At 46.6% G+C, this 18,147-nt stretch overlaps 1 protein-coding gene across 1 annotated transcript in view; it reads left to right on the forward strand.

Annotated features, from left to right (window-relative positions):
• Positions 1–17,876, forward strand: part of ESRRB (estrogen related receptor beta) — an 86,489-nt gene extending 68,613 nt beyond the window's left edge. The window contains exons 4-5 of the mRNA XM_090268367.1: positions 17,604–17,714; positions 17,800–17,876. Of these exons, the coding sequence (XP_090124493.1) occupies positions 17,604–17,714; positions 17,800–17,876 (188 nt within the window). The remainder of the gene's footprint in view (positions 1–17,603; positions 17,715–17,799) is intronic.
• The last annotated feature ends 271 nt before the right edge of the window (positions 17,877–18,147 follow it).

The following is an 18,147-nucleotide window of genomic DNA, read 5'->3' on the forward strand; positions in this document are numbered from 1 at the left end:
CTGCAGCCGAGGCACCCAGCCAGCTGGTTAAAAAAAGTGAGCTGACTGCTGTGTGTCCCCGGACGACAGGATGAGGGGGCTGGGCGCACAGACCTGAGAGAAACACAGCCCAGGTGGGGCAGCCGGCAGGGTGGGCGCCAGCCGTGACCAACCCCTGCTGCAGATAGCCTTGTGGTTGGTCCAGGACGTAAGGTAGGACAGGGCGCAGGGCGCAGGGCACAGGGTGGCTTCTAATTAGGGTGGCAGCCCGGGGCATCCAAGGCTCTGGGCAGGAGCGGGCAGGTAAACCTCCTGAGGTCCAGCCTGGAGAGGCCCTTTCAGGAGCTCTGCCCAGAGGAGGAAGGGGCAGCGACCAGAGCACTCCCCTCCCCACACCATCCCCAGTGCTGGCAGTTCTAAACGCAAAGGGGGAAAGGTGCCACAGAGGCTCCCACCGTGGACAAAGCAGAGCGCTCCGTTTAGCTGCTGTCCCGCAGTACAGAGCTGTGGCGCGATCCTGGGATCTGGAGCTCCGTGGGGATCAGCCCCCTTAGGAGGCACGGGCCTCACTGAGGAGCCTGGGTCCCTGCCAGGCAGGGGCTCTTGGCAGCTGCCCTAGTTCCTGCTTTTGTTTGGGTGTCCCTGCTTCATGTGCAGGAGCTCAGGCCCCCGGGACCGTCACGGGCCCCCTGCCTCCTCCTGCCTGTGCTCTGGCTCTGACCTGCCTGTGAAAGGCAGACTCCAGCCTTCTCCGGGGCTGCTCCCCACTTTAAGATTCCACAGTGGTCCTCAGGCCTGGGCGTGGGGGCTGGGGCTGGGGCTGGGGTTCTGGGTCTTGGGGGGCACTGGGGAAGAGGAGAATGTGGATGCCAGCCTGCCATTCCTCCCCATCTCCCCTGCGCATCCAAATGCTGTTTCCCCTCTTCTGCGCAGTCCCTCTAGAGGCCTTTTGCAGGTTTCCCTTCTTAAGTAGAATAACCCAAGAGACCGCTGCATGATTTGGGAGGCCCAGCAACTGCTGGGGAAGAGGTCACACATGGCTTCTGTTGGCTAGCCTCTCCCTGGAGGCTGCTCTTGGCTCTGGAAGCAATGAAGGTGGAATGTGGGTGATGTCCAGGGGTCTGTATTGCTTTAAGCAAACCCATGTATGAAAATCTGTATTTTGGGGGGAGGAAAGGTGATTGATTATTCTCTTTATAAAGAACTGAATATAAAACCTGCAGCGGTGAGGAGCTGTGCCTGCGCCCGCCTCCTGGCTCTGGGGGATTCTTGCTGAGTGTTCTTACGCTCTTGGGCCTCCATTTCCTCACCTGGAGAGTAGGGGTGTTGGAACTGGCTCTCTGTCAACAGGTCCCAATGGGGACCACATGTGACAACTCCTTGGCGAAATCCACCGTGCGATTGCTCTACAATGTCAGCTTCCTGGGTGTGTTGTAATTGTATTTGATTCATAGACAGTCTCGTTTGCACTCAACTTTTTAGCAGCCCACCCATTGCGTGGATTCGACAGTAGGAAACTTAGAGGGCCCTCTGTCTTGGGTTGGCCCCCTGTCTGGGGTCTAGAACCAGGATGAGGGTTCCGCTAGGAAGCAAGTGGAGAAGCTCTCCCCACTTAGGTGGGCTTTGTAGCCTGGCTACGGTATGGACTGACGACCTCTAAGCCAGGAGAACCTGAAAGAACATGTGCGGCATTTCACAGGCACCCCCTCCCCCCAAGTCTCTAGTCCAGCTCAGGAGTTTCAGCAACTCTCCCTAGATAGCTTGTCCCTGCAAACTTCTCCTCACCTCACTTCACCTCCCTCAGGCATCCAGCCTCCCGGTCCCGCTCTATTCCCTCCTCCCCTCAGCCCCTGCCTGCCTTTCCCCAAGTGTTTTCTAAAAGATATTTGATTTCAGTGAAAGCTAGGCTGACATCCATGCAATACTCTCTCCCTCTCTTTGTGCTCATTGGGAAGGCGGAGGGCTCCTCCGGGGATTCTGGGTAATTGGGTTAGTGGCCAGCTCATGTCAGGAAATTAAAAGGAGGCCTCGATCAGGTTCCCACTGCATGGGATTTAATGGCTTTGTATTTATAGAGTGTTCTGCCTCTAACCCATGCCAGAAATACCACTTTTCTGGCCCTTTGAATGAAGAAAGAGAATGAGAGATGGCTTACCTTTAAAAATTCTTTATCTTCTCCAAAATACATTAGTGTTCTGAAATAAACCAACCCTCCTGCACTTCAGAGAATAGCTTTCAACTAGAGCCCAGGAACTCTGATGTATGTTTGTATCCCCCAGACCACTTTCCATCCTGCACACATACACACAGACACAGACACACACACACACACACACACACACATATGTCTGGTGGCTCACAGGATCATCCCGTGTGGCCTGAAGGCTCTGGACCACTCAGGCACGGTGACCTGATGACCTTTGGCTGGGAAGGTGTTGATGGAAAGAAGTGTAGGAGATGATCATATCTGTGCTGAGTCCTTATTATTGCTCAATCAGGGCTTTCAGGGTTTGCAAGCATTGCTAACAGATTTAGTGGTCATACAACCCAGCAAAACTCCAGCATCACCACTTCTCAGCTCCTCGGGCGATTTACTTAAGCCTTTTCCTCCTTTGTAAAATGGGAATAACAGGCACCATTTTCAGCTTGCTCCCACTTGACAGGGAAAGCCCCTACTGTTGTAGCACAAAGTAGTATCTGGTCGTTATCTGGGATAGATACTCTTCCTCATGTTATAAAGTTGGGCTTCCTCTGTGAGCCAGAAGGCCTTTTTGAATCTCCCATAGCCCCACTCTTTGAATGATGACCTTGCTTCACATTTTCCTGAAAAAAAAAAAAAAAGAAAGAAAGAAAGAAAGAAAAAGAAACAGTTGAGTGGGGAATTTCTTACCCTTCTGCTATTAAATCCACAAACATGCTGGCTTGTTTTCTGCATTCATTCCTGTTAGATAGAGCTCTGCTCCTATCAAAAGCCGGTCTACCCACCTATGCTCCAAATCTCTCTTCTTTATCAAGGACTTCACTCCTATAGTATCATCTCTGCTTCCAGCATCATCAAGCTCTTCCTCACTACTTGCTCATTTTCATTGCACACTAACATACTTTTGCACAACTGTTATACAAACAAAATTAAAACACACAACTGTATTTTGACTCTTATCTCCATCCAGCTACTGCTACCTTACTTTGCTCCCTTTCTCAACAAAACTTCCCCCAAAGAGTTGACAGCACTTACTACATCCAGTTCCTCACCCTATCCACTTAAGGAAAAAAAATAGAAAAAAAACTTCCTTACAAAGTAAACATTAAATAAATCCAGAAAAGTATTTATAATACTGCATATTATATTAAAGTAAGGCTAAGCTTCTATTTAAGAGAGAGAGAGAGAGAGACTACTTCCCCTCCCTGCCCCACAAAACAAAAACCCCAGAAGCTTAAGCAGGATAGAAGTTTAGTTCTCTCTCATCTCTCACACCAAGACAGTCAAAGGTGTTCCAGGATCATTTGGCAGCTTGGCCATCCTTAGCAAGTGGCTTCCATTAGTGGACCCAGTCTTCCATCTCCTAGAGAGTTGGAGGAAGGAAAGCCTATGCCAGATCATTTGAAGGGCAGGACCCAGAAGCGGTGCATGGCCCTTTCATTCACAATTCGTTGGTGGAACCGGGTCACATGGCCATACAACTCTGCAAGGAATTCTGGGAATTATAGTCATTAGCTAGGATACCATGTACCCTATAAAAATTCTTGACATGAAAGAGGGAATAACATATTTTAGAGGACAAGCATTGTTATTTGCCAAAAATATATGTGAAATATGAAGAATACTGATACTTTCCTCCAGAATAAGAAAATTATCCTTACTTTTGAGGTTTCCTATGTGTTCTTCCTCATTTTCATTACCTTCAGAGGTAACTATTATCCTGATTTTGCATTATTTTCCCTTGACTTTCTTTATAGCGTTATCACATGTTGGTATCTCTAATGATTGCTTTTTTAGTTTTAAATGAAATAGATTATACATATTTTTCTGTATCTTGGTATTTTAGTCAATATTTCTGAGATTAATGCTTCTTGTTGCATGGTACTATAATTAATTTATTTTCATTTCTGGATTCCAGAAGTTAACCAGATAATAAATATTTTAGGCTTTGTGGTTCAGAGTCTCTGTGTTAACTACTTAACACTTATGTTGACCTGTGAAAGCAGCCACAGACAACGTGTAAATGAATGAACAGTCAGGGCTACTTTCTGTTAAAACAGGCAGAGGGCTGGATTCAGCTCACAGACCGTAGTTAGCAAACTCCTACTATACATACAGTAGCATTGTGTGCATTTAGCAGAGCTTATTTTACCTTTCTACTGCTGATGGACATTTGGGCTTCTGGGTTTTTGCTAATTATAAATAGTTCGGTGCACATTTCTTGTTACACATATGTGAAGATTACAGGCCTGGCTATAGAAGTGCCAGATATGTACACCTTCAGCTTGAAGAGATGATGTTAAACTAATTTTGATTTGGTTGTACTGATTTACCACCTGTGTTCAAATGTTCTGGTCGCTCCATACCCTCACCACTTTTAAATTTTTGCTGGTGTGTGTAGAGTGGTGTCTTCCTACTACTTTGATATGTGTTTTCTCAACTATGAGAAAAGCCTAGTTTACGTAATTATTAGCTACTTGGCATTCTTTTTCTGTGAAGTGCTTACTTGAGTCTTTCCCTATTTTTCCAGTTTTCTTTTTTTTAATCATTTGTTATAGAAATATTGGTATGTTCTGGTCATTTTGTTAGTCATTTTTAAGTGGTTCGTGTTGTAAAAATCTCAGTTGTCACTTCCTTCTCTTTATGGAGTCCTTTGATGAACAGAAGTTAGTAATTTTAATGAAATGAATTTATCCATCTTTTCTTTTATGGCTTGGACTTTTATGTCATTAAAAAAATATTTTTCTAACCTGCTATTGTAGTGCTGTTTCCTTAACCTGCCTTACCCATTTAGGTCTTTGATCCTGCTGGAGCTGAGTTCTAAGTCCGCTTCACTCCTGACCCACCCTGAGCCTGCCCTCCACAGCCCGAGTTGCCACGCCTGGAGCTTCTCTGTCCTCACTTACTCGGCCTCTCAGCAATATTCCAGACAGTTGGCCAGTTCTCCTTGTACCCCTTTTCTCTTTGCCTCTCTGACACCCTGCTTGCCTTACCTCTCTGACCATGCTTTTTAGTCTTCTTCGCAAACTCCTCTTTCCTCTTGACCTTTAGATTTTGGTGTTGTTCTGGACGTGGAACTAGGTCCTCTTCTTCTCCTACACCCTGCACGTGATCTCTTCTAGATCTAAGACTAGATACCAGATGAACCTCAATCTTAGACCTCCAGTTTCAACTCCCTCCCTGCACTTAAGATTCCAGAATCTAACTGCCCTACCTGCATCTCCACTTGGGTCCCTTACAAGGCATCACAGATTCAGCACGTCTAGAGAGGAACTCTCAATTCTTCCTACCACCCCTTCCACCACTTTCAGGCTTCCCCATTTCTGGAATGGCACCCCTCTATGACCATTGCTCAAACAAAGCCTAGAAGCCATCCTGGACTTCTCTCAAGTCAATGTCTAAAATCTATTTCTGATTTGTCTACTTATTTTTATCTCTATGGCTTTGACCATGACCCTGGTCCTGGAAAGCAGCAATTTCCAAACTGGACTTCTGGTTGCACTCTTGGTCCTATTCATCTAACCCCCACAGCAGCTAGGGCGGTCTTTTAAAACACTAGTATGATTTTGTCACTTTGCTTTACATTATTCAGGGACATTCTGTCACACTTAGAATAAAATCTAAACACACTGTCTTCGAGGCCCTGCATGATCTAGCCCCTCCCCACCTCTTCAGTATGCACCACCCTGCACCATTCCTGGCCTGCCCCTCAAGCCTGCTCACTCTGTTGCAGTATCACCAGCTTTCTTTTGATTCTCAAGAATGACAGATCTTAGGATTCTCAGGCTGTGTCCTCTGCCTGGAATGCTCTTCCCATGGCTCCTCATCCTCCGCCTCAACTCACATGCCATCTCAGAAGGGCCTTTCTTCCCACTTCATTATTTTGTAGTATATCCCACTGTGTACTTCCTCTGAACTTCTCCCAGTCTGAAATGGTCTTATTTATTCTTTGGCTTGTTTGTGTACTTGTTCACTCTGACAGCCTCTTACACAATTGTTCTTGATTTAAGGCACTCACAAATTCTTTTGAAAATCCAGTGTAACTTTATCATAAAACATACGCCAAGTACTGACACGTAAAGTTTTGCTGACAATTTAGGAGCTTCACAGAACCCCGGAAGCCCACCTAAGAGTTTCCTGCAGCCAGATTGGGACGTGTTGTTGCCTGATCAGACTTTTAGAGGTAGGAAGGACCCGAGGAACCTTCCAGACTCCGGACGGTCAGTTCTAGGATGGGGAGTGGCTGCCTAGAATTCGTGATTGAAAGGCTTCTTAGGCAGTGTCTGGGATCAGTAGGCAAGAGCACTGTGATTGATTAGCAATGTCTTCCACAGACTGGGAAATGGAGGGCAGTGGCACAGCCGAGAGCTATTTGCCTGATCTGATCTGGTGCCTCTAACTAAGTTGAAGTGATTTGCCCAAGGCCACAAAGTTAGTAAATAACAAATCTGGGTGGAATCCAGTCTCCTGGGTTATGCAAGAGTTCCTTCTAAGAAGCCTATTTCAACTCAATGTAGATGGCTTGGCCAATAGCAAAGCACGTAGTCCTTCAAAGGGGGACAAAGAGGAGGGAAAGGAATGGGAAGCTGGGCTGAAGTGAATTTTCCCTGGAGAGTGTGTAGTTTTAGGAACTTTTTCGCAGCTGGGAATACAGCCATAGCACAGGCTTGCCGAAATGTCCTTGGCGATGTGGTTCCCTGGGTGAGAAGGATCCCCAGGAGAGAGCAGCATGAGATGGACGCTTCTCTAATAGACAGGAGGCCAGGGGCTCGTCCCTCAGTGCCATTTCACCCACCCTGGAGCAGCTGGCACTAGCGCCGCAATATTAGCTGGCATGTGTGTTTCTCCACCTCTATCATTTGGTAGAACACAGAGACAAAGAATCAGCCTTCAAGACCCCTGGGAAGAACACAGGTCAGATGAAAGTATTGCGAAAGAAAGAAGAAAAAAAAAAGTTTAGAACAGTGCTCCCCTGAGACCTGGCAGATAATCAGAATCATTAGAGGAGCTTTGAGAAATTATCCATCCCTGGACATCACTCCAAGCTGCTGACACAGGCTATGTCCTCAAAGCCTGTTTAGCTCAAAGGCTTTCTAGGGCATTCTATGATCATGCAGGATGGGTGCTCTCAAGTTCAGGACAAGAGAGATAGGACTGGGAGATTAAGGTTCAGATCCTCTGACATTTCCTGGCTGTGTGACCATGAGCAAGTCACCTGACCTTTCTGAGCCTCAATGTTCACATGGGAAAATAATCATTGCTAATTCTACCTCCCTAAATACTGTTATGCAGATCAAAGGAGAGAGGGAACTAGTTTTGAGAACTGGGAAGCATTGCATTCACGGGAATGTGCTTCATCATTAATATGCCAAGGACATTGACTTTGAGGGAGGGGAGTGGGATCTCTGGGTAAGGGGAAGAGAAGGGTCTTGACCATGAAAACTTCACAATGTCAGGCGAGATCCTGCCCTTCAACGTGGACGGCAGCTCTACAGAGGCGGCAGGAGAAGGACACGGGCTCAGAGGTCTTGTCTGAGCCTCTCCTGTGGGAGGCGAGACGTGACAGGGGCCGCACCTGGGCTGGGCTCTGGGCCAGGTGCAGGGCCACCGTTTCAGAGCTCCAGCTGGTTATTTTTAGTGCCTCGGTATAAATGAAAGAAATTTAAACTGCCCCTCGCTGCCGCCGCGGCCCCTGCACACTCGGCTATTTTTACTTCCAAAAGACTGGGCTCTCCTCCAGCTTAGGAAGGGAAACAGAGAGGATGGGGGTTGTGGGGAGAGGCGGGGAGGGAATCAGGAATTATTTTATTTCCATTAAGAAAAAAGTCAGAAGCCCAATCTTATCAAGTCAGCAAGTGGACATCTGATCCAGGAGGTGGTGGCCGCCAGCTCTGGTTGCTCTGACGTCCCTGCAGTGGGCTAGAGAGGTCAGCAGATGGGCTGTGGGTTGCAGAGAGGTGTGGAGCACCTTGCTCCCTCCCTGCCACGGAGTTTCTGCCCCAGAGGGGGCCTGCAGCTTCTCTCCTGTGCTCTAAGCTGGACATTGGGACTGGATGGGGACAGCTGCCCCGTGCTGAGACTGGTGGAGGGTTTGGAGGCTTTATGACTACAGCAAGGGCAGAGCCCTGTCCTCGGGGTGGACAGAGGTGGCCCCTCTGCCCTGCGGACATATTCAGGAGAGAGCTGGGTCAGAGCTGTGATCCCCCGGGGACAACCTCTCTGAACCTCAGTGTTTTACGGGCTTTTGTTGAACGCCCCTGACCCATGGCAGTTATACCCAAGGAGACGCAACTCTCTTTCTTCCCAGGAAAAAAAGCTGGCAGTCCAAGCCAGACCCCATCACCTTCAATAGGCAGGTGAAAGGAAAGAAATTACTATTAAGTGCCTACTATGTACCAAGCACTTAAGTATGTTTCACACATTTATATTATTTAATTAACACTGATCTGAAAAATGTGAAATAGTTTAAAAAAATCTTTTAACAGACTTATTGAGATAAAATAACAAAATTCCCATTTTCAAAACCATTTTTAAGTGTACAATTCAGTGACATTAAGTACATTCATAATGTTTTGCAACCATCACTACTATCTACTTCCAAAACTTTTTCATCATCCCAAACAGAAAATCTGTACTCGTATAAATAATAATTTCTCATTCTCTTCTTCCTCCACCCACTGGTGACCATCAACTACTATCTGTCTATTCTAGATTTTTTTTCTTCTTTCTTTTTTAAAGTATATTTTATTGATTATGCTGTTACAGTTGTCCCAATTTCTTTTCCCTTTGCTCCCCTCCACCCAATATCCCCCTTCTCCAGCAATCCCATTCCCCATAGTTCATGTCCATGGGTCATGCATGTAAGTTCTTTGGCTTCACGCTTTCCTATATTAGTTTTAACTTCCCCCTGTCTATTTTGTACCAGCCAATTATGCTTCTTAGTCCCTGCACCATTTCCCCATTTCTCCCCCTTCCCCCTCCCAGCTGATAACCCTGCAAATGATCCCCACACCTATGATTCTATTCCTCTTCTGGTTGTTTGCTCGGTTTGTTTTTGGTTTTATTTTTTAGATTCAGTTGTTGATAGTTGTGAGTTTGTTGTCATTTTAGTGTTCATAGTGTTGACCTTCTTTTTCTTAAGTAAGTCCCTTTAACATTTCATATAATAATGGCTTGGTGATGATGAACTCCTTTAGCTTTACCTTGTCTGGGAAACACTTTATCTGCCCTTCCATTCCAAATGATAGCTTTGCTAGATAGAGTAATCTTGGTTGTAGGTCCTTGCTTTTCATCACATTGAATACTTCTTGCCAGTTCCTTCTTGTCTGCAAAGTTTCTTTTGAGAAGTCAGCTGATAGTCTTATAGGCAACCCTTTGTAGGTAACTCTCTGCTTTTCTCTTGCTGTTTTTAAGATTCTCTTTATCTTTCACCTTTAGCATTTTAATAATGATGTGTCTTGGTGTGGTTCTCTTTGGGTCTAGCTTGTTTGGGACTCTCTGTGCTTCCTGGACTTGTATGTCTATTTCCTTCACCAAATTTGGGAAGTTTTTCTTCATTATTTTTCACATAAGCTTTTGATTTTTTTCTCTTCCTCTTCTCCTTCTGGCACCCCTATGATTCAGATGTTGGCACCTTTAAAGTTGTTTCAGAGGTTCCTGAGCCTCTCTTCATTTCTTTCAATTCTTTTGTCATTCTGTACTGGTTGACTGTTTTTTTCTTCCTTATGTTCCAAATCATTGATTTGAACCCTGGTGTCCTTCTCTTCACCATTGATTTTGTGTGGATTTTCTCCTTCGTTTCATTTAGCATATCCTTCACTTCTTCCCTTATGCGCTTGCCATACTTAAGCATATCTGTCAAGTCTGTGAGCATCTTTATCACCAGTGTTTTGAATTATACATCTGTTACGTTGGCTTTCTCCTCGTTTGTTAGGTTGGCTATCTCCTCATTGCTTCATTCTCCCACTGGAACCTTGATTTGTTCCCTCTTTTGGACCATACTTCTCTGTCCCCTCATCTTGATAGGCTCCTGTGTTTGTTTGCCTCTGTGTCTTAGGTAGAGCTGTCGCACCTGTTACTTTGTAAGGGGCAGAGCCTTAGGTATTCGTCAGTACGGGGCGACCTGTTTCACCATGTCGTGGTGCTTTGTGTGGGAGAGGGGTCTGAGAGGGAACAATGCCACCTGCTAAGAACTTTCCCCTTTTCTAGGCACTTCTCCCACTTCCGTATGGGACTGGCACCTCTCTAGCTGTTGCTCTGGTTGTGGTTCCCAGAGTGGGCAGATCTGTGGATGTTCTAGGACTGTGGCGGCCCTTTAAACAGGCAGACTCTGCTGAGAGATGGGTAGTTTCTTCCTCCACCCCAACCCCCACTGGTTTGCACAGTCAGAAGCAATGAGGCTTTATTTTCCCTGGCGCTGGAACCGTGAGCTGTGTGGTATGGTCTGGTGCTGGGAGTGCTCTCCAGGTGCCCCTCTTGACTTTTTAAAATGTTTGACTGAGCTTTCGGCTGGCCTGCTGCTGCTGCCAACTGCCACCGCACCGTGTCCGTTCCACCCCTCCTACCTTTCTGGATGAGTATTTCTTCTTTATATCTTTGTTTGTTGGGTTTCCATGCAGCTCGATTTTCTGGAACTTCTGGTTGTCTCTAGTTTTAAAGTAGCTGTATTCCTTCTTAGTTGTGGAGGGAGAAGCAGCATGTCTGTCTAGTCCTGCATCTTGGCCAGAAGTCCTAGTCTAGATATTTTTTATAAGTGAAATCATGCAATGTCTCTTATTTTTTGTTTGGTTTATTTCACTTAGTATAATGTTTCCAAAGTCCATCCATGCCGTAGCGTGTACCAGAACTAGTTTCCTTTTTATGAGTGAATAATATTCCATTGCGTGTAGAGTACCACATTTTGTTTATGCATTCATCTGTCAATAGATACATGGATTGTCTTACCTTTTGGCTATAGTGAATAATGCTGCAATGAACATCTGCATACAAGTATCTGTTTGAGTTCCTGATTTCATTTTTTTTTGAGTAGTACCTAGAAGTGAAATTGCAAGGTCATATGATAATTCTGTTTGGCTTTTGGGGAATCAGGAAGCCTGGCCAACAACTTAGTGCTTATAAATTTTTAATTAATCTTTTTATTGTAGATTCACATGAAGTTGCAAGAACAAATACAGAGAGATTTCACGTACCTCTTTCCCAGTTCCTCCCAATGGTAATATCTTGTAAAACTCTAGGATAATATCACAGCAGACTATTGACTTGACTGTATCAATCAAGATATAGAACAATTTCAAGGATGAAGTATTTTAATATTAATAATAATAGCTAACATTTCTTTAGCACTTAATATATGCTATCTATAATACTTTAAGTGCTTTACATGTATTAGCTCATTTAATCCTCATAACAATCTTACAAGGTAAGTACTATTATTACCCCATTTTACAGGTGCAGAAATTGAGGCACAGAGAATTGAGGAAGTAGTAAGGGGTAGACCCTGAGCCTAGTGCTTTTTTCTTCTGCTTTAGAAGTGCAGTCATATCTAGGCCTCCACACAGTTGCTGCTGTCAAGATAAACACAGTCCCCAGGTAAGCATAGGAAGCCACAGTCAGGCCCCTGGGTGTTTCCATCCAGGTATCATGATGGAACATCTCAGCATGGATATGACACTTCCTCTGTTCACTTTGTGAACCCTGCTCCTTGCAAGGATGACCAAACTCATCCCATTTCCCTGCTCTCTTGGTCAGGACTGGGCAGGAACAGATGTGAGAACTGTAGCTGCATTTAGAGGTCAAACTCTCAGCCACATTGTGACCCAACGGGAAGGGATGGAAGTGGTGGGAGATGGGAATAAATACCCCAAGTCCCCTGCTTCCTTATCTTCTGTGGTGCCTCGAGAAAGCACACTTAGTTGGAAGCTGGAGGGCAAGGGATCCCAGGTGACAGAGCAGGGCAGACAAGAGTAGTGTGGAACTAGAGGAGCAAAGGAAGCACAGCCCACACACCCACACCGAAAGCTGCTCACAAGGAGCTGTCACTGGCCCTGATGGCGTAGATGCCACAGCAGGGGTCATCTGTAGATTATACACATGCGGTTGGCAAATGGCCTCTGGGCAAGATCAATCCACCAGCAGTGAGGGAGGCTGTTCTCAGCGGAGGCCACACTGGTTTCTATGGGCCATCAGGGGCATCTCTGGGGGCGCCATTCAGACTGAATTCAAGGTGTGTGTTGTGGGCCTGGCCCAGGGTCTCTCTGCTGCTTGTCTTCTAACATGAAGACTTCACACATTGAGAGATGTGGGCTGCAGAAGGGTCGAGAGCCTGGGCTCTGGAGTCAGACTCCATTCCTCCCTATGTGGCCTTGGCAAGTCCCTCAGCCTCTCTTAGCCTCACTTTCCCCGTGTGTAAAATGGGATAATAATAGAAGGTCCCTAATAGGGTTGTTGCAATCCATATGTGAAATGATATCCATACAATGCTCAGACGATGGGCCAACACCTGGTAGTAACTGGTCAGTAGATGTGAATATGTGCTTATACTTGTGTCTACAAGATTTAGGAGGGTTATCCTGTTGCAAAGAAGGGGGACAACTCCTTATCCAGTCTTGGGCTCAACTAAAGGACTCGGTCTGCACCGGTGCATGTGTCCAGTGATTATCATTCTTTTTTGCGTTGATGGAACACTTATGAATACTTAAATTTTGGCCTGCACATGTTAAGAGATTAAACTGTGTTGAAAGGTGGTTAAAACAAAGGATATGTTTATTACAGTATTTGGAGATCAGGTACACTTTACAGAGGAGTCCTATTAATGCTTGCTTAAATTCATAAAGTATCAACAAGATGATACAATCCAATAATCCCATGCAGTAAGTGTAGATTAATTAGTACTTTGACATGCTCCGTGAGCCTACCTTTTAGATATTTTGCTAATATAAGAATGCAAACAATAAGGCAACTCATTTCAAGTTCAAGTCCTTCCCTTTTTTTCAATTTGGTATTTGTAAGACTTAGCATCCTAATTTAAAAGTAATTGCCCATTGTTATCAGTGAAAATCGCACTCTGTTGCAAGTTACAGAGACCCTGATTGCTAGTGGCTTAAGCACTGATAAATGAGATTGATTTCCCCACTAACAAGAAGTCTGGAGATGGGCTGGTATTGCACAGGCTTCTCCAACATAACACCAAGGGCTCAGGCTTGCTCGAAGGCTGTACTTGGCTGTCCTCACATGGCTGCCTCATGGTGGCAAGGTGGTTGCCACAGCTCTGGGCTTCACCTTCCAGGTCAGGGTAGGAGAAAGGCAAAAACAGCTACCTCAGCATATTTGTCTCTTTTATCAGAAAAGCAAAAACCATACTCAGAAACCCCCACCATGGACTTCCCTTTTCATCCCATTGTCCAGAACCAGGTCATCTGACCAGCCCTGGTTTATCAGGGAAACTGGGAAAGTGGGGAGCAGGATTGTTGGGACTTGCTAGGACAAATCATCTCCACTAACAAAATCCTGGTTCTGTTAGTATGGAAGAGGGGGAATGGATTGAAAACCGGGCAGACAGCTAATAATGCCTGTTAGACCCAACTGTTAGAATTTGGTGATCCACTTTTGAAGGATTCATGATCCAATATCTTGCTCTCAGGACGAGAAACCAGTCCATACCTGTTGGGGAGGAGCTTATTCTTACTTACCAAGGTTATGAACAGCATACTCAAGAAAATATAAAAACACATTGCCAACAATAAGTATAAACATAGTCAAGCAATGCCTGTTTAGTTAGAGCAAAGGAATTGAGACCTCTGTCCGCTGTCTCTGCTTTTGAGGGGCTGACCCTTCTCAGTTCAGAGCAAATCACATCAATAAAGACAAATGCATAGAGGGCTGGGAGGTGATTGGCCTGAAAACACTCTACAAATATAGAAAATAAAGAATGCTTGCCCATGAAAGGAGGGTGCCCGAGGAAGTTCAAGTCCATAATGTGTTGTCTTGTGGAAGCGTATAGTCTTCGTGGATGGGGAGATGGTCAGGAAGTGATTCAGAGATAGAATTTAACTCCGTAGGAGGGGGAAATTTTATGAAGAATGGGCTGTCTTGAGGGAGTGAATTTCTGGAGGCTAGAGAGACAAATGGAAACCAGAGAAAGACCAGACCCTGAGATTCTTTTTCCTAAGTCTGCGGGGCTTCCTTTCAGCTGGTGCATCATTTCACTCAGACACTTGATTGGGCTGCAAAGATGAAAAAAGGTTCTCGCCCAGAAGGCTCCCACAGTCCACCAGGGAGACGGACGTGTGGTGTATTGTGAAGAGTTGTCGTTTTGACTGTAGTTACCGAAATCGAGGATGAGCAGGAGGAGCCCAGGAAGGGTGTGGAAGACTTCTCAGTAGAGATAATACTTGAATGGGCCTTCCTGCATTCAGGGTGTGAATTGCCTTTGGGAATAGTGTGGGCAGGAGGGTTAAGGTCACTTCCCTTAGGTGGGGGCCCATCTGCCCCAAGCCTAGCCCCTGGGAAGGGGGTCCCTGGTTGGGAAGCATATGTTTCTGCTACGGGACCCTTTGACCTGAAGTGATCCTGCCTGTGGGTCAGTGTGTAGGGGGAGGCGGAGCTCAGCGCATGGAGCAGACCTGGGCCCTGGCCTCTAGAGCCCATGAACTGAAGATTGATCGTATGGGAATAGGGGGACACAGTGGGAGGTGGCCTGTGAGCGCCAGGTCAGTGCCGAAGCACAGAGCGATGGGAATGGCCGCCTCGCCCAGCCTGTTGCAGTCACTTTCCAACTTACTGAGCCTTTTCCCACAATTTGTCATCTGACTGTCACAAAAGCCATACACAGTCAGCAGAGCTGGTATTACTATTGCCTCCTCCTCTGTACCTGATGGAGAAACCAAGGCTGTATGACCTCTAAGAGGCAGAGACGGGCCTGGGCCCTTGATCCTCGGATCCCTGGACTGGGCAGTTATGAGCTTGTACAGGGGACAAGCAGATGGAAGCAAGGAGAGCAAACACATCACACCAGGTGTCAGTCTGTGGATAATCAAAGCCTGCAGCTTGTTTTTTAAACAAAATAACCTGGTAATTGATCCATTTATTGATTAGAGCCATTGACCACTGCTGTAAAGATCTGGAGAAAGAAATTTAGAGCAAAGTTTACACTTGCTGTGCCCTGGGAGGTCAGACCCTGGAACGGCAAAGGGCTTGGATACTGGCTCTTTTATTGGGCAAATTACTAAATCTCTGGAAAGAAAAATAGGGATAACAGAGATAAAATAGGGATGATAGCACCTGCTTTATATGTTGTGGATTAAATAGGGCAGTATATACAGAAAGTCCTTTGTAAATTAGGCTGTTCACATTATCATTATTAATGTGATTTTCCAGAGAGATGTGCACAGCACTAGGGAAGAAAAATAGTAATGATGATGATGAAAGTAATATTACCATTTCTTAAGCATCCACTGCCCATTGGGTGCCGTGGCAGACCCTGGATTGGGATGGAGTCGCTGTGTGTAGGGGGCACCTAGTCAGTAGGCGAAGCCCTGTCTGTTATTGGAGCCTTGGAAGAGGCACCTGGCTGCTGTGGGGGGAGGAAGGAGCCACACCCACTGCTGTATTCATCAAGACTTTCTTGAACACCCACTAAGGGCAAGGTCTTGCATCAGGACATAGAACATTCTAGATGGAGGCAACGACAGAGGTGGCAACTGCCCATTGTCTTGTCTGGCTAAGGGATAAGTGACTCTTGATTTCTTGTTGGGAAGTTTCCACTCTTCATGACAGCTGCCTGGGTCAGGCAGGCTGGTAGGAGGGCAGAGCTCATGAAGTGGCCCTTCTAGGAGAGAAATTCGGTGAAGTGGGGAATGAGCTCCTCCTGGATTCCATGACAGATGCTGGCACATAGTAGGTGCTCAGGAAATGGGATCCTCCCTGTCCTTCATGAGTGAAGCTTCCAAGGGGAAGCAGAGCTTGGTGGAGGGCTGGCTTCCCTTGGGTGTCGGGCATGGGAGCTGCTTTGTGGCTGTGTCACAGGATGGCAGCAGGAAAACTCTGCCAAACAGAGAACTCTTCCCCAAGAATCTTTAAGTGAGGACCCATGCTTCTTGCATTTGCACCTGCTCCTTCTGGCCTCTCTGAAGGAGCCAGGAGGGGTCTGGGGGCAAATGTGAGCTGAAGTTGTATCAGCTTGTGTGTTTAGGTTTTACCCCAGATAGGATTCAGCTGTCCCTTCAAGGTCCCAGGGGCTGATGGAAGTTGATTGACAGCCGCATCTGCTAGGATGCTGGAGTACAGCACTTCTCGAACTCTCGTGTGCATGGATATCACCTCGTTAAAATGCTGACTCTGATTCTGGACCTTGAACTTGGCTGGTCACATCAGAGGCTGCAGAGGCCACTGAGCTGTCTTCCTATCAGGACTCTGACTCCCGACTTTTCACTTGTTTTAGTCAAGGTCCAGTTCATGGCAAGGGAAGGAGAGCCCTTCTGTTTTCTGTGTTAGTTTATACTGTGGAGCTGATTTGACGGGTCCCATCCATCTCTTCAGGTCAGGCCACACAGGTTGGTGGGCAGCATGAGCTTGTATGCCCTTGGAGGAGGAGCCCACCCCAGGTCTTGTCCACTCTGCTTGCTGGTGGCAGTGTCAGATGGTACAATGTGTCCGTGTGGACAGCAGGAGCTGGGGGTGGGGCCGGTTTCTTGAAGGTGATAGGGACCCAGTGACAATACAGATCTCAAGGACTGGGCCTCACTCCTGGAACTGGGTGTCAGTGTGGAGAGGCCATACTGCTTTTGTACCTGCTGCTGAGATACTTCTAGGCATTGGTTTTCGAGATGTGGACAGGACCCCTGAACTTCCATCCTGTGGGGACTTTGTGTAGCTGATTGACTCTAGAATGCTCTCCTAGAATCTCTGAGGGTGGGATCCAGAAATTGACATCTATACTGAGCGCCTACCCAGTTGCTTCGTAAGTGAAAAGTTTGAAAATCCTTGTTTTCAGCCTTTTGAGGTACCTGCCATTGGCAAGTATTCCTCCCACTTCTTGGCAAGCTAACTAAACCCTCCCTGGATTCACAGCAGATCCGAAATAACAAGTCTTCTTTCTCCAGCCTGTGGAGGAGAGCTTTTGTTGTTCTTTCCCTTTTAGAGACAGAAAGACTTGGCATCTGAAGGTTCCTTGGGATGGACTTCAGGAGGATGCTGAATCCAGAGAGGCAGGACCAGGTCTGGGGCAACTGGGATGGGCCATTATTATAGGAAATTATTTTACAATTGTCTAACCTCCTGGCCTGAGGCTGGCCATGAAGCAGCTGTAAAAGGTCATCTGAGTGTGACCCTGAAGGACTCAGCCAGTGCTGAAATCCCTAAGTCAGTGCTAATATTCCCTGGCGATGTCAAACAATCCTTGAGACTTTCCCGCTTTTCCCCGCAACAGGTGTGCGCCTTGACCGAGTACGTGGAGGCCGCCAGAAATACAAGCGACGGCTGGACTCGGAGAGCAGCCCATACCTGAGCTTACAGATTTCCCCACCTGCTAAAAAGCCATGTGAGTGCCAGGGCAGCCCATGCTCCTGTTGCCAACATCTGTACTGGAACATCTGGCACCCCTTGGGGAAATGCCATCTTCCCAGTGCGTGGTTATGGGGCAATGTGGATGCTGGGCAGGTGGCATCAGTGCCTGGCATTGGTGTTGGGTGCTTCACAATGATACTTGATTCAGGAGGCCTTTCCATATGCGACACCCCAGACTGTGGTTCCAAAGGAAGCGTGGTCCTAAGAGCGCCTGGGCTCCAGCCCCCAGAACACGCCCCTCTAGCCACCCACTCAAAGAGGTTTCCTCTTGGGAGAATTCACCAGGGAGGGGAAGCGACAGCTAGATTTGACCTTCCTGGGTTCCTCTGCATTTGGCTTTTCTTCCTGACCCATCCCAGGCTCCGCCCCAGCCCCTTTTCTTTTTCTAGGCATTGACATTCCCACTT

The sequence above is a fragment of the Furipterus horrens genome, unplaced genomic scaffold (genome assembly GCF_987537825.1).
Source record: "Furipterus horrens unplaced genomic scaffold, mFurHor1.1.pri manual_scaffold_3, whole genome shotgun sequence".
Lineage (NCBI taxonomy): Eukaryota > Metazoa > Chordata > Mammalia > Chiroptera > Furipteridae > Furipterus > Furipterus horrens.